The 13,249-nt window shown below is 44.8% G+C and overlaps 1 protein-coding gene across 1 annotated transcript in view; it reads right to left on the reverse strand.

The window, feature by feature from the left end:
* Positions 1-13,249, reverse strand: part of Liprin-gamma (liprin protein kazrin) — a 95,720-nt gene that overhangs the window by 25,841 nt on the left and 56,630 nt on the right. The window contains exon 3 of the mRNA XM_089590536.1: positions 8,960-9,072. Coding sequence (XP_089446662.1) covers positions 8,960-8,986 — 27 coding nt within the window. The 5' untranslated portion in view covers positions 8,987-9,072. The remainder of the gene's footprint in view (positions 1-8,959; positions 9,073-13,249) is intronic.

The raw sequence follows: 13,249 nt of genomic DNA on the forward strand, positions 1-13,249 counted from the left end.
CGATCTTAATGAGTTTCCCAACCCCCTCGGTTTGGGCAAAACAAAACACGCTTCGTTTCCCTTTGTTAGGGTATTTTCGTACGCCCGGGGCTGTACCATATTAATTTTATCATTATAATTCAAAATCGCGTCGTTTGTTTTGACCTCGGCGTAATTCACGTGCTTTAATTTTGTATCAATAAAACCAAGTATTGTATAACAATCATTGAGAACAGAAGCTCCTCCGATGGCACATGTTTCATTCGATCGAAACTGATATTTCGCTCACCGGAATCGTACGTGCTAACTCCCGAGGAAATAAAATTTGCAGCCGTACAGCGCAAGTGTTCCTCTTAGGGATACCCCTGGCAGAATCTCGAGAATGTGACGACAGCACTCGATGCATCCCCCACTGTTTACCGGATCAAGCACTAGGACGTTTTTCACGTGGATATATACTTGTGACTCTAGAGTATCTCTCGTCAAGTAATACAGGGGTAGGTATAAAGTACACAGCATCAGGAGAGGAGATAACGATTAATACGTTACGTCCTCCCTTTATATACTGCCTCCACCGATGGATGGATTTTTTTTTTCCTAATTAGCCACTCACTGGGGGCGCGGAAAAACGAACTCCACCGTTTCTCGAGCTCAATCTGCCGGATAACCCCGTGTTCGAAGACGCGGAACTTTCTCACTTGACACCGATATACTTGCTTAATTTCTCTCCTTTTTTTTTTATATATATTCTATGTTCCCTCGGAATCGAATGTCGTTAGCTCTCGGTTGTCACAGACATCGAAACGACGTCGCGTTTGTTCAATTTGTTTTTTCCCGCGCTGTCCTCCGGAGCGAAAAAAAAACCGTGAAAATTCGATTGGCACGATAAAACGATACATAAACGCTTTGTAGCAATCCCATTCGAGCAAGCTCTTATTTCCAATCCGATCGTGTATATACGCGGGGCGAATCTCGAAAGACACGCGAGGAAGCGCAGCTGGAGTAACTAAAACTCACGACAGCTGTATACACGCGCAGGAGGTGTACACCAACTGGGCGCACGAAAGTCCATAATTATCATCTCCCCCCTTGCTCCTATCGCAAGGTGATGGATGGTATGTAAAAAAAAAATGGGGAGTACTCCTGCGGGGGTGCGGTCGACTCCTTGTCGCGGTGGTGGAGGCACCTCGTCACGTCGCGTGTCAGACCGCGGAGCGAATGGAAAATCAATTTTCCTGGCGGCGCGTCTTGTTATGCGTCGTATTATACGGTGGATATGACGGGCGACGGGGGAGGCACTTTCGCTTTCTTTTTTTTTTTTTTTTTTTCAACTCTCGGAGCTGTACTTTCGACTGCCGGAGCCCGGATCGAAAGGGAGTCCGCTCGGCGCGTCGCATCAAAAATTTAAAAAGACAAGCTTTCACGCGTTACATGCACACGATGCGTGGATGAAAGTTGAAGCAAGCTTGTGTGTGAGTGTGTATAACACGTACGAGTCTCGCGGCTAAATGTACGCCACCCTCGGGGTATATATGTAGTAGACGTGAAGGCTCGATCAATTATTAATCTCCCGACGATAGGATGGTGGCTTAGACATTTTTTTTTATCGTCACAACATACACATTTACACGACGTGTACCATTATCCCTCATGGTAATCTACTCTTTTTAGGTAACCTCGTTAGATCCGATCACCCGAAAAATTACATTACACGCACGCACAGAGAGCGAATAAAAGAGGTTTTCATACAATGGTTGTTGCTACATGTTGTTTTTCGTTCGTGCTCCCACATTCAAAACGAGTGCCTTTTAATTTCACCCTTTTTTTTTTACCACCAAATGCGAAAGTCCCTATTCTACAAGGGGGTGTAAGGGGGGTGCGGCTACCAAACTCGTTTCAACTGCGGTGATTAAAGTAACGCGCGTTCGTTTGATTTTGTGCTTGCGTATCTTTGTTTTCATCAGTTGTTTGCAATAGATGAGCTTCCAAAGGGTTCATTACGAAACGAGTTTCCACAGATGCACCGTTTAAAAAACAATGTCTCTACTCGCAATTAATTGAAAATCTCGTGGCATTGAGATGTACAGTTGAAAGAGCAACGAACAAAAGTAAAAGAGTTTCGTTTGGACAAGGGAAATAAAAAAAATAAAAAAAACAAATGGGTGATTCAAACATTTTCCGGTGGTGATACGTGTATCTTTACGAGGAATCTGCCAGATAGTTACTCTTTAAGGGGGAGGGGCAAGTGAGTACTTTGATACGCAATTTTTTCGGGCTTCTCCCTTTGAGGTATCCCCTTTTTCCGATTGAAAAACAGTTTTCTCTTCATCAGCTATTGTGGTCCAGGAAAAAACCGCCTTAAAACCCAGTAACACGTGTATCATCTCGTGCGGACTGTGTGTGCGTGTGTGAGTATAACCACAGCGTGGTATAGCCCGCAACTGCTCGAAGACCGTGTCCCGTTAATTTTCATCCTTGAAGGTAGTTGTATAATAATAATAATACACGATACCTAAGATCCAAGTCGGTCTACGTGTGGCCTACACACGCGTGTATACGTACATGTACGTATAAGGCAAGACAAACGGCGTTGCGTCGGCGTCTGTTGCACGCGGAAGTGCGATACTCCAGAGAGAGAGAGAGAAAGAGGAGATCCAAGTGTACAGCAGCAGGCGATTCATTAATGCCATCGCATCGGAGCGCCGGAGCTTGTTCGCCTAATGAATGGCAGTTATCAACGTTGCAGTTCTCCCTCTCGCTCGTACGATAGCCCCTGTGTATACCTGGTGGTCAGCTGTCGGTGCAGGTTGTAGCGTCCGGGGACTAATGGATTAGCCCCCCTTTCGAAAATATCTCACTCATTTGTATTGCCTTCCGCTACTCTGTGGTGCCCTCTTGCGCCGAGTTTTTGCAGATGTGGCAGGTGCGTACACGCATTGGATGGTATCAAACAGGGGTTGGTCGTTTTTTTTTTTTTTTCTTCATCACGTGCTGGCTTTTGAAAAAACAAGACTACTCATGAAACTGATGCTCACATCCAGAAGTCAACCACAACAACGTACCGTGTATGTGTAGAAATATTGGGATTTTATCCAAACAAACCCAATCTGTCTTGTACGTGGCGCAAGAAAACATTTTCTCCTGCACGGCGGATGAGAGTAGAGAGCAAGTCCACTTGTAAATGGTACATGTGTGTGTATACGCGTAAGTACCGGTGTCCTCCGTCACGTCCATTACTGTATTCCCCAAAGCCAACTATGGGTTACAGTCACCGCACGACCCATCCACAAGCGTAGGTATACGTATATATTTGCGTGAAATACCCCAAATTAGCATGTTTCACGTGCAGACCAGAGTTTACGTCGTCGAGTATTATCAAAACGCGAGACCCTGCAGTCCCCAGAGGTTGTGTGATACCTACACACACCCGTGCGTCAACACGTGGAGGCTCTTCGCAGTGCACAATACAACTACGTCCCCTCTTGAGTGTTCGGCCGTGATTCCAGAGCCGATATTCTCTCGGGCAGTTGGAGCAAAGGTATACGAAGTGGCTGGGTGCCTGCGTCATCCGAGGACGCAAGGACCCTGGGTGATACGGTTGTCCCCGTCGCGCGTTACGCGCCTAAGCCGATCGACATGAAAATATGCTCCGTCGTCTTTGTGCGTCAGCTCCTGAATATAGAGGCTCCCCCTCCATCTATTCTCGTTTTGGTATTATCATCTCTGGTTCCATGTATACCATATTTACGGTGTACTAAAGATGATTCTGGCTTTGGGGGCTTGAATGGGCCTTGACGAGGTTGTTTATTCGAGAAGCGTATCTCGTATCCTCCGAGGGATTTGAAGTTACTTGGTATGTGTGGTTCTGCTTGTTGAGATAATGTTGTCTTATGCATGGTACGTACATTACATCCAGTGGAATTGAATTTGTTCAATTGAAGGGAAACATCGGAGTCCCAGACGTGTATTGAATTTTAACTTAATGAACCGCACAATGCTGCCGATGTCAAATAAATCCTATGTCCTCGAAATCGCAAATTGATTTTAAATAGGTAGGAATTAAGTTTGAAAAACATAAACTCTGAAATGATTGGCAATGTCATCCGCGCGACTCCACCGAATAAATCCAGCCTTGCACGGAAATTGAGAGGTAAATTTACTCTGCGCGAGCTTTTTTTGATCCTTTGGTGCCTTTTTTGTAGCCAGCTGGGTCGCGAGGGTGTACGAAAAATAGAGGAACTCCAAATGGGATTAAAGATATTAAATAAAGGCCTCTTTTCCACCCGGGGCCTCCCATTGTTTACCGTACGTGTTATAAATTGTTTTCCAATGGCAAAGCGAGGATGATAAATTGTCGGGCAAGCAGGGGACGCTGCGTTTTTTACCTTCGAGCTTAACTTACACGCTATTCCATTCACGTATCTCGAAGGGGGTATAATAGACATCGACGATGTGTGCGTGTATATGACTTAAACAATACGGTGGCACTGGGGAGATTTACTTTTGAAAAATTGTCATCGATCGAGCAGCCGGTGCAGGATTCACGGGTGCCGAGGGAAAAATAAATTCAAGCTCTCGCGTCCTGGAGTAGACGATGGGGGGAAGCGCGGGACGGTGAATTTCGCGCAGCTGTGCCCGAAAGCTCGAGGTATAAAATCGGGTAGAAGGAGAGAGCTTGTACTGCAGAAGAGCCGGAAGGGCTTCATCAATACCTCATTGGGTTTAGAAAAGGGGGGGAGGGGGAGGTTAAATAAAGCATTGAACGAGGGCATTTGGATAATTTGTAGGAGATGTATTTTATACGTGTGCGGAGATCGATGAAAATTTGGAAAAAAGAGCGATTGATTTTTAATAGTCACCATGTGGCTGCCAATTAATTTATATAGCCACGTTTCGGGCATAAATTCATAAAGAGTCGGTTTTGATTGATATTCAGGGTGCCAATCAAGTAACCGTGCCGTTAAACGACGTTATGATGTGTATCATAAGTTCTTTGACCAAACAGGATATGACTTTTGATTGAAAAATGATAATCGTGGCTTTTATGATTATTGCAACGTGCTTATTTACGTAATGGTTCTTGCAATGGAAAAGACGCTTGTGTGGCATGCCCGTGTGATAAACAAAATCTCTCGATCCGAAAAATTGATTAACAATAATAACGAGTTTTATCCAGTGTGGCATTACTTTGATACGTATCTGACGGAAGTTCGACATCGCGTGATGAATTTGTTTTTTCGCCATCACCTACTCTTCCCGTCCACATCTCGAGTAATAATTAAAAAAAAAACAATGTAGTATCTCGGTCGGAAAAAAATTTTACACGGATTTCCAAGAATGTTGCATTCTTTTATCCGTCAATGGCTATGATTAGGCCGAGTTATTCGCCGAGGAGGAAAAGTCAAGGGACTTTTTGGGTGTATAAATACGCTGGTCCGTTTGCCGACGATGTACCAGTCGAGTCTCGACGATTCATCAGAAATCATTCAGCCAAGATGAAATACATCCTGTTTGCCCTCGTCGTTTTGGCCCTTGTGGTCGTCACTCTCGCTCAAGTAAGTTGATTTTTTTGTCAAATAAAATTAGCTCAAAATCATCCATAGTCTAGAGCACACCATTAAGCCCCGCGTAAAAATTTTTACGTTTGGCTTAACTGTTGCCAAAGTTCATGTGGCCAAGCTTGGGCAATAAGAAAATCTCAAACTTGGATTTTTTTTGGAATATTTGACTCAGTATTTTTCGTAAGTCACATAATGCAGACCAACTAATATACTAACGCAACAAATGAATTTTTTAGACGTTTGGATAAACATTAGCTAAACTTGAGTCAAATATTCCAAAAAAAATCCAAGTTTGGGATTTTCTCATTGCCCAAGCTTGGCCAAACGTTGGCCACATGAACGTTTGCGCAAGTTTAGCCAAACTTAAAAATGTTTACGAGAGAGGTTGTGCCTACCACTAAAACAAAAAGTGTAGGAATTTCTATATAGGACGAAAACTAAGTACTATTTCCCAGGGATTCGTAAAATTTTTTTTTTTTAAATAAAATATGATGCACAATTTAAAAGGTTTGTGATAAACGACGCGGCTTAAATTTTGTTAACAGATGCCACGAGACGAATTAGAAGAGTTTGAACGTAATTCCAATGCGAATTCTGGTGGTAGTCAACAAATATTTTGGGCAGATGCTTCAGTGAGTCAATCTGAAGATGGTGGCTTAGACGCGGGTGCAGGTGCCGGATTAAATTTATAGGTTTCGTAGCTCCCAAAACGGGGGCGGGTGTCATAGGTGGCTTATAGATGGTTTTTAATTTTCGGCTGAATAGTATTTTTCGTATTTCAAGGACACACTCATACATACACCACACCGAAATTTAAAATTAATTATGGATATAGCGTAGCACTACAGCGATAAAATAAAATTTTGTTCACATGTACATACATGCCTGTGGTGTCTTTTTGTCTCGCTTACATATACTTCTCCGAACCCATTAACCAAATAATACATTTTTCATCGAATAAAAAATTACTTATAAGCTAAAACAACGAGCAATCTTCTTGCGAGATGGGTAAGTACGCGCATCAAACGCTAAAATACCATGTCAAATGAACGCATCATCATAATCGAGTGACGAGCAAAACTTCATGTAAACATATATATAAACCTTGTAAAAACTTCACAAGTCCATACAAGAAAGAGGGAGAGAAGGGTTGCAGGGTATAGAATCTTTATATCGATATATTTTTCACTTGAAAACGATTCGAGTTTAGAAATCATGAAAATTTTCTCAACTTTTTTGGCAGGACAGTCCCACGATACGGTACATTATACAAGAACGATTGTACACGCATAATCACAAGTCATGAAACTAGGGCGAAAATTCGACACTCGTCGCGACTGGATTCCACTCACACTTGCATGTACACGATGTAAGTAGTATAGAAATTTTGTGGAGTAAAAAAAAAAAAAAAAAAAAAAAAGATAAATTTCCATGCACGCGTATTTAGAAGGCTGCATGTATAAAAGGAGACGAGGATGAGAAAGAGATCGCAAAAGTAAAAGCCCCTATAACATCCTCATTTCACGTGGTTAGTATAAATACATATATACGTGATAAATACATATTTCGACTCCTTCCTTTCAATTGCAGCGATGCTCTGACGCACACGCGTACAATAAATACACGAGTGTGCGATACTTGGAACGCGTATGAAAAGCCCCGCGTTCCCCCATACATATATTATATAATATTCTCTCGCTGCTCGCGCCTCTCTTTATTCAGTCGAGCTTTTCTTTCGTACAAGGTATTGTATATATATACAATAACGTACACACAAAGTATGTGTACCTATATATATTTATACGACGGTGGTACTACCGAGAGGCGCACGAATTTTTCCATTGAAAAGCCGAGGCTTTTGTCACGTGCCAAGATGAATATTGTGAGGGCTCATTTTTTCGCTCGAGCTTTTTTCCTCTCGCTTAACGTGCTAATGTGCGCGCCGATGAGAGAGTGGGTCAGGACTTGTGTAAACTAAAAGAGAAACACAGCTGCACATATGTATATGTATCGGTTTGCGCGCGAAAATGAAAAATTCGACTCTCACGTACATGTTTAATTGTGCGCTCGAACGGAAAAGTAATTAAACGGCCCCCTTGGATAATAATAATAATAAATGATTTTTTTCACGAGCACACACATATATGTGTAGGTCACACGCTGCGACGTGGTGCGCGCACATAATTGCAATTAAAATCAGCGCGCTGCGAAGCGTGCACGACCGCAAACCTCGTTCGCTCGATGCGCAGCGCTGAACATTATGCACACGTGCGAGCGTCGAGTTAAAAAAAAAAAAACAAACCCCTTTTTTTTCTCTCTCCCTCGAGCTCACTTGACAACTGGGGCGCGAGTAATTTGCGCGATAGCGGGTAGTAACGTTATGGATTATGGAAAAAAAGAAATATAATGGTGATCGCGTACGCGCATGGGAGTGACGATGTATTATTGCACAATGATCGCCTTGTGCGGCATTTATTTCCTCACGATTACGTTTTTGGGGTATAATACCCAAGCCGAGGCTCTACACGGAGCGTGTCAACCCTTGCTTCACCTCCGAGTGGCCATAACTTTGGGGCGTGCTGGTGGCAGTTTTTTTGGGTATTGCAACGAAAGCACAGCCCGGGAGCTTTTTTTTTTCTTCAAAAAGCACCGTGACTGTGAAAAGGACATTCATGCACGGACATTCCTCTTGAACTTTTCGGGGCAGGTCGGGAATTCAAAAGTACCCCGCGCCAATGGCGACGGTCGTTATAGAGATCGTACATATACTTACTCTCTTTCGCATATGCAAGCTCGGTTAGCCGAGGGCCATCGATCCTCGAGCCACTGTACCCCATTTATCCGAGAAATTCAATGCAAGCCCCACGATTCAACGACTTTTTCCGAGTAATGGAATACCCGAGCTCAAAGTTAATAATTATTTCTCCCAAGTATAACACGTACAGGTGTACGAGAGGAGCAACGTAATTAGAACCACGTCGCTAGCATTGGTGGTATAGTGGAGGAGAAATTAGCTGCGAGATTAATATTCTGCCGGTGGATCCGACAAATAGTCGTGAAACGTCCATGGCCCGATCTTACGTTGTACGCGCGAAATCATTCATGCCCCTCCGGCGTGTGATGTGCCTATATACAGGTGCACACGTTCACGTTGTTTGCGAGGATCGATGCATCGCCTTCAAATAAAGTGGATTGCTGATGAACTCAAACTAACGCGTAAACGGTAACTCCTCGAGAGAGAGAGAGAGAGAGAGCCGAAAGTTGGGCTCGATCACTCGAGCTCCCAAGTTTTCACGAAACGAACCACGTGTTTTCAGCGCGATGGAAAAAAATAACAAAAACCATTGCGTGACAAAGAAAAGAAAAAGAAAAGAAAAGAAAAAAAAAAAAATCATAAATAAAGTGCAACATCGACTCACCTGTGCATCCGCGAGGATGCGGCGCATCAAAGCCAGGGTGGGGTGTGCTGCGACGTCATCATCCAGGCCAAGCACGTCACCCTCCTTACTCAGCTGGCTCAGACTTCTCAGTGCTGTAACAGACGCCAAGACAGAGATGATTTTTATGAGGAAATGAAAAGAGTATCGAAAGTTTCACAGCTTTTTTTTCTTTCCCGTTGTACCACCTCGAGTGAGTTTGACGAGAGTATTGAAAAATAAATATCACCCCCTCCCCGAGTTCCAAACTTTTTCCTCTCACCCCTCGACTTTTTTGATTTATCGCGAAGCCACCTGCTGCACGTGTGAATCGAACAATCACGAGTGGGGGGAGGGGGGGTAAAAACAATATACTTACATGTTTGCACTGTAATTATTTTTACGTGAAACGAAACAAGTAGATCAAGCAAAGTTTGGTCGGACGAGACTCGCGAAAGTGCAGGGGTGTGGACGCCACCAAAAACTAAGAGCTTTACCCTGTACGTATGGCCTCAAGTGACACCCACGGTAGCGGGACGCGGGTGGTGTTGGGAAAGTGCCCGCATCAATATTGGCAAACGAGCACAGTGGCAGCGCACAGTCTTCGGCAAACTTTCACCCCTCCCTCCCCCCCCCCCCAAGACGGTCGCTTAATTCAAACTCTCCCCCCCCTCCTCGTCTTCATCATCATCCTCATCGTCGACGTCAGCCTCCCTCGTTCCTCTAGCTGCTCCACCACCCGCAAGCACGTACCCACCGTCCGCGTTTTCCGGCTTAATTGAATTGCCAAGTGGTTGAGAGCAGCCTCTCCCTGCAGCTCCTCTCCACCCTCCACAGCTCTCGGCAAAAGAGGCCCGGAGAGATAAGCGCCAGAGAGGTAGGAGGGAGAGACAGCTTTCCAGAGGAGCTGCCGCAGAGGCCTACGGGGATAGCGGAATACTCTCACCGCCATCACTTTTGGCGTGTATACACCGGTGTCTCGTTAGGGCCCCGGAGAGGCGCAGTGGCCGCACTGCAGGTACATGCATCTTACCGACTATATACCTATACGTATCTGTATAGCGCCTATCGCAGAGGAAGGTGCAAGTTTTTGGGCTGCCCCGCGGTGACGTGTATATATGTATATATGTGGTTATACACGATGTTTGTAATCACAATAAACAGTACGCGATGCATTGGACAAAATAACAAGTGCATGGTATAACGATGCTGCTTCGATGATGGTGAATTTTCGTCTCTCCCGTGTGAGAGTCTCGCGTCTATTGTGCGCGTTAGGGCGACTTTTCACGGGTAATTAGACGCCGCATCGAGTTTCCGCCGATAACGAGATAACATCGTCGCGACTCGCGATGCCACGGGTACGAGTATAGATGTGTGTGTATACATATATACTGATCGCGTGGTAAACTTTGCTGAAGAGGAGGCCCAAACTTTCCGCCCCCTTTTGCCTTCTTACCTCGTTATGGAAAGTAGCGAACGGTAACTAGTGGTTCGGTGTGTACGTACAGGTATGTATACATGTATAGCACATACGCCGGTGGGGTGGGGTGGACTCGATAATAAACTGCAAGCGTCGCGCTCCGTCTTGGTGAAACACTTTGTCTTTCCCCACCTATTGTGCCCGTCTTCGTGTATATATATATATATATATACCCCCGAAATCTCGGCTATATACACTCCCCAAGGCGACGATCGTTATTCTACGACTACATATATATACTCTCTCTCTCTCTCCTCCCATTGGAAGCCGAGAGTTGCCTCCACGCGGGATCTATATATCTTTACATAACGGGTTTACAAAGTTACCCACCTACCTACGTATGTATATCTACCCGTGGCGAGCTATAAGGGCGAAAGAGGATGGTATACCTATATATGTGGATCCACGAAAAGAACAATCAAACATTTTGCACCATAGTGAACCAAAGAGAGCGCAACTTTGGGAGTCCGATGGGTTATTGGGTGTACATGCCGCCACCGAGGTATTTTTTTTTTTTTTTCCTCCACCTCAGGAGGGTGTTGCTCTTCTCTCGTCCCTCGGCCGCCGGGGATTCCTGATGAAACCTCAAAAATCCGATATCGAAAAATGCCGCTTCATCCCACCCCTGGACCGCAAGATTCCACGCTCCGGCTCTGCAGTTGGACGCGTGGCCTCCTTCCACGGGGATGAGGGTATATATATATATATATATGCAGAAAAACGGGCGCTAAAGCAAGGGGAGAAAGACGATCGAACGGCGCGTAGTACCTGTACGGCTCTCGTGATCCCAATAATCCAGGTCCCTGTCCTCGGGGCTCGGCTCGCGTATCCGCGCCAAGGCAGGGCTCTTTAATTAGAGACCGAAGAAATTGCTTTGGTGCGCTATACGTATGCACTGCTACGACAGCGACAACGTTTCGGATTACGAGGAGCTTGGCAGTCGAGGTGGTGGTGCGGCAGATGGTGCAAAGTGCCGACACCTTCGAGAATAATGGTGGTGGCGGCCCAGTGGCTTCTGGGCTTTTCTCTCCGTCGGGGCGCAGATGCAGGGCTGACGATTGGAATACAGGGTTACAGAGGAAGGAGGAATGGTAGATGCGGTTCTGGGTCACTGTGGCTTCGCGTATATTGGAGTGATTTTTTTTTTTTTTTTTTTTCTTTACTTACTTCAAGCTGATGCTGTTTTGCGTTTTTTTTGTTTGGTAGATGAAAACAACCGACTCTGAAATATATATGGTTTTTTCGCGATTTAGGGTACATTTAGTTGCACTCGTTACGCTCTTGGTACTATTTTATACTACAAAGCTCTTTGGCTTTTGATGTCCCTGTGTACAGAGTTCATAAATAAAACTTTGATTGGCAATACAATGCGAAACCCAATGATCCGCCAAAAATACCCTATCCGAGATTTGGGATACCTTCGATAAATCACAAATTTCATTGAGCACTCGAAATATGATGGATCGACGCGACCTACTTTGAAAGAACCACTTCTCGACAAGATTAACGAGTGTAAATTAACTTAAAGCTTCTGTATCACTCGTACAATATATACCTATATACACGTCACTTCACAACTAATGGAATCAAGAGAATGTATAGTTACGTTTGTTCGTATCTAATAACTAGTGCAATATAAGCAATATAAACGCACGATGCGAAACCTCTGTAGAGCAAACTTTCCTAGTACCATCGGGAAAAAGTCAAAAGTTCATCAGGACACCTACGACACACCCGTACGAATGCACGTACACCTACTTGCACAAGGGAGGGAGTATCAAATTTACGTATAGCGCATCATCGTGGGCATACCACGCGTCCATTACGTTGTTATCGGCGTGCAATTGGCTACCGGAACTCACGCCCTATACGGTTGATGATTTAACAGCGTATGCACCCTTGCACGATCATCAGAGCTGGAATATATTTTCTTTTCATGGTTTACTATATTTTCCAAATGATTAACGCGGCTACGAGTTGCGGTGATGATGTCATATATCGGCTAAAACCCATGTACTCTTCCAATTGCATGTACACAGAGAAAGGTAAATATGATCGCTCGTATGGTCGGCAGGAGGCAGCTGGTAAAGTCTCGTGAATGATAAAAGAGAGAAAGCCGGCACGCGATCTCGGACGGGAGCCTATAGAAATAAAGACGCTTGAAACAGGGACGGTTAGGCCACCCAGAAAAACTAAACGGTGCAACGGTACGTCTCCGTGTGTATGTGCGCGGATGGGAGACGCGAGCCAAAATTTCGTACACGTCGCGATTGTGCGTACCTATAGTATAGGTGCTGATTAGGCAAGACGTGCGCCTTTGTTTTCTTTTCCGCGCGCGACTGCCAAGTTTTTCCTTTCGGGAAGCTTCCCTTTTCATCTCTTTTTGGGCGAGAAAAAGGAGGTATGGGGAGGAAGGCGCCCGCGGTCTCGGGAAGATTACCGGGAAAATTGGCATATGTTGCTCGCGTCGCCGTTCTCGCTCCCACTTTTCTCCTATTCGCACCTACTTTGCGTTTCTACGAGAGACGCGTATATATGTATACACCTATACAACACCGCGTACAAGGTGGGGAAGAGCGGAGATTCTCTTGGTCTTTTAAATTGCCACGGGAGATGAGGTTTTGGCTGGAATTTCCATTCGATTATTCTTTTCTTTTTTTCCTCCGGGGCAAGGAGAAAATTAAACTCTCGTGGTTCCAGGGATGCGCGGCCGTGATTTCAAATTAAATTGGAAAAATTTGCCCCGTTGAAAATCCAAGGCTCCCTCTCTATGGTTTTATTTTTTTTGTTTTCCATCCACGCGTACTTTACGT

This window comes from Copidosoma floridanum, unplaced genomic scaffold (assembly GCF_036245765.1).
Source record: "Copidosoma floridanum isolate Cflo_tuat_1 unplaced genomic scaffold, Cflo_Japanese_pri ptg000001l, whole genome shotgun sequence".
Taxonomy (NCBI): domain Eukaryota; kingdom Metazoa; phylum Arthropoda; class Insecta; order Hymenoptera; family Encyrtidae; genus Copidosoma; species Copidosoma floridanum.